This window comes from Epinephelus fuscoguttatus, linkage group LG16, assembly GCF_011397635.1.
Source record: "Epinephelus fuscoguttatus linkage group LG16, E.fuscoguttatus.final_Chr_v1".
NCBI classification, from domain to species: Eukaryota; Metazoa; Chordata; class Actinopteri; order Perciformes; family Serranidae; genus Epinephelus; species Epinephelus fuscoguttatus.
Genome location: NC_064767.1, coordinates 465565 through 467580, shown reverse-complemented (window position 1 = coordinate 467580; position 2016 = coordinate 465565). Strand labels below are relative to the sequence as shown.

At 48.0% G+C, this 2016-nt stretch overlaps 1 protein-coding gene across 3 annotated transcripts; it reads right to left on the bottom strand.

The window, feature by feature from the left end:
* Positions 1-404: 404 nt before the first annotated feature.
* On the bottom strand, positions 405-1350 carry LOC125903264 (uncharacterized). Of its 3 annotated transcripts, none has more exons than XM_049600078.1 (3): positions 1037-1350; positions 773-860; positions 405-640 (listed from the first exon to the last, which is right to left on the bottom strand). In XM_049600078.1, the coding sequence occupies exons 1-3, from the start codon at positions 1068-1070 to the stop codon at positions 412-414; spliced, it is 351 nt and encodes a 116-aa protein (XP_049456035.1). In that variant the 5' UTR covers positions 1071-1350; the 3' UTR covers positions 405-411. The 3 variants fall into 3 exon arrangements, with proteins under 3 accessions (XP_049456035.1, XP_049456034.1, XP_049456036.1); XM_049600077.1 differs by having other exon boundaries at positions 405-552; positions 597-816; positions 1125-1350; XM_049600079.1 differs by having other exon boundaries at positions 1257-1350.
* Positions 1351-2016: the final 666 nt, after the last annotated feature.

Sequence of the window (2016 nt, the reverse complement as noted above, 5' to 3'; positions counted from 1 at the left end):
ATTAATCTGTCTTCAAACATCATGTCTCCAATATGTCCTCTGTCCCTCTGCAGAGACCTGATTAAACTCAGGGGATTTCACTCTCACTCACACACAGCTGCTGGAACATAAACTGTATTCAATAAATAATATTTAATATAGGATGAGTTTTTATGGAGCAGCTGCACCAGCCGGACTGCTGCTGTCTCAAGAGTTTATTAAGACATGATTATGTTGTTGTGAGGTGGACAAAATATCAGAAACACCTTTAGTGCGTTCTTACATCATGGACATAAAACATGGTCTGTCAACATGTGATTGGCTGACACACAAACACATAGGTATATATGCTTCTTTACATGAAATCAGACAGACGGCAGACAGGAAACACCTTCTGGACGCCAAAAAACACGCTGACACGGGGAGAACATGTCAGAGCACCTGGAGGAAACCCACGCTGACACGGGGAGAACATGTGGGAGCACCTGGAGGAAACCCACGCTGACACAGGGAGAACATGTCAGAGCACCTGGAGGAAACCCACGCTGACACGGGGAGAACATGTGGGAGCACCTGGAGGAAACCCACGCTGACACGGGGAGAACATGTCAGAGCACCTGGAGGAAACCCACGCTGACACGGGGAGAACATGTGGGAGCACCTGGAGGAAACCCACACTGACACAGGGAGAACATGTCAGAGCACCTGGAGGAAACCCACGCTGACACAGGGAGAACATGTGGGAGCACCTGGAGGAAACCCACGCTGACACAGGGAGAACATGTCAGAGCACCTGGAGGAAACCCACGCTGACACGGGGAGAACATGTGGGAGCACCTGGAGGAAACCCACGCTGACACAGGGAGAACATGTGGGAGCACCTGGAGGAAACCCACGCTGACACGGAGAGAACATGTGGGAGCACCTGGAGGAAACCCACACTGACACGGGGAGAACATGTGGGAGCACCTGGAGGAAACCCACACTGACACGGGGAGAACATGTGGGAGCACCTGGAGGAAACCCACACTGACACGGGGAGAACATGTGGGAGCACCTGGAGGAAACCCACGCTGACACAGGGAGAACATGTCGGAGCACCTGGAGGAAACCCACACTGACACAGGGAGAACATGTCAGAGCACCTGGAGGAAACCCACGCTGACACGGGGAGAACATGTGGGAGCACCTGGAGGAAACCCACACTGACACGGGGAGAACATGTGGGAGCACCTGGAGGAAACCCACACTGACACGGGGAGAACATGTGGGAGCACCTGGAGGAAACCCACGCTGACACGGGGAGAACATGTCAGAGCACCTGGAGGAAACCCACGCTGACACGGGGAGAACATGTCAGAGCACCTGGAGGAAACCCATGCTGACTTCTTTTATGTTTAATGTTGTTTGTATATTTTTATTGTTTTGTTTGTTGAAATGCTGAAAAAACAATTAAAAGTTTAATCTTAAAAATGAACAAAGGTTTCTGAATCAAACTGTCCTCAGCTGTTGTCTCTCTGCACGACTCACAGTGGGTCAGACAGGATGACAGAAATATAACAGCCTGAGTGTATACATGTATAAACACACACACACACACACACACATATACATACATATATATATATATATATATATATATATATATATATATATATATATAAGTATATGAAACACAGTGTGGGAGCTTAGTGCTGCTCTATGAATCACTTTGTGTCTCTTCTTTGAGCTTACTGAAGAGAAACTGCAGCTGTCAACATCTGGACTGATGCTAAACTCACGCAACATCTGCATTAACACACTGAGTTTATACCTCACAGCTCACACTCAACAACATGAGGACACGTGGACACGTCTTCTATCCTCTGTGTTCATAGCACACTGTAAAAAATACTTCATCACAAAGTCCTCTTTTTAAAACCCTGCTCATGTTAAAGTACAGTCAGTTTGATCCAGTGGTTTCTAACCTCAGGGTCGGGCCCCTCTGAAGGGTCACCAGATAAATCGATGATCGATGATGGAGGTCAGAGAGTTTTC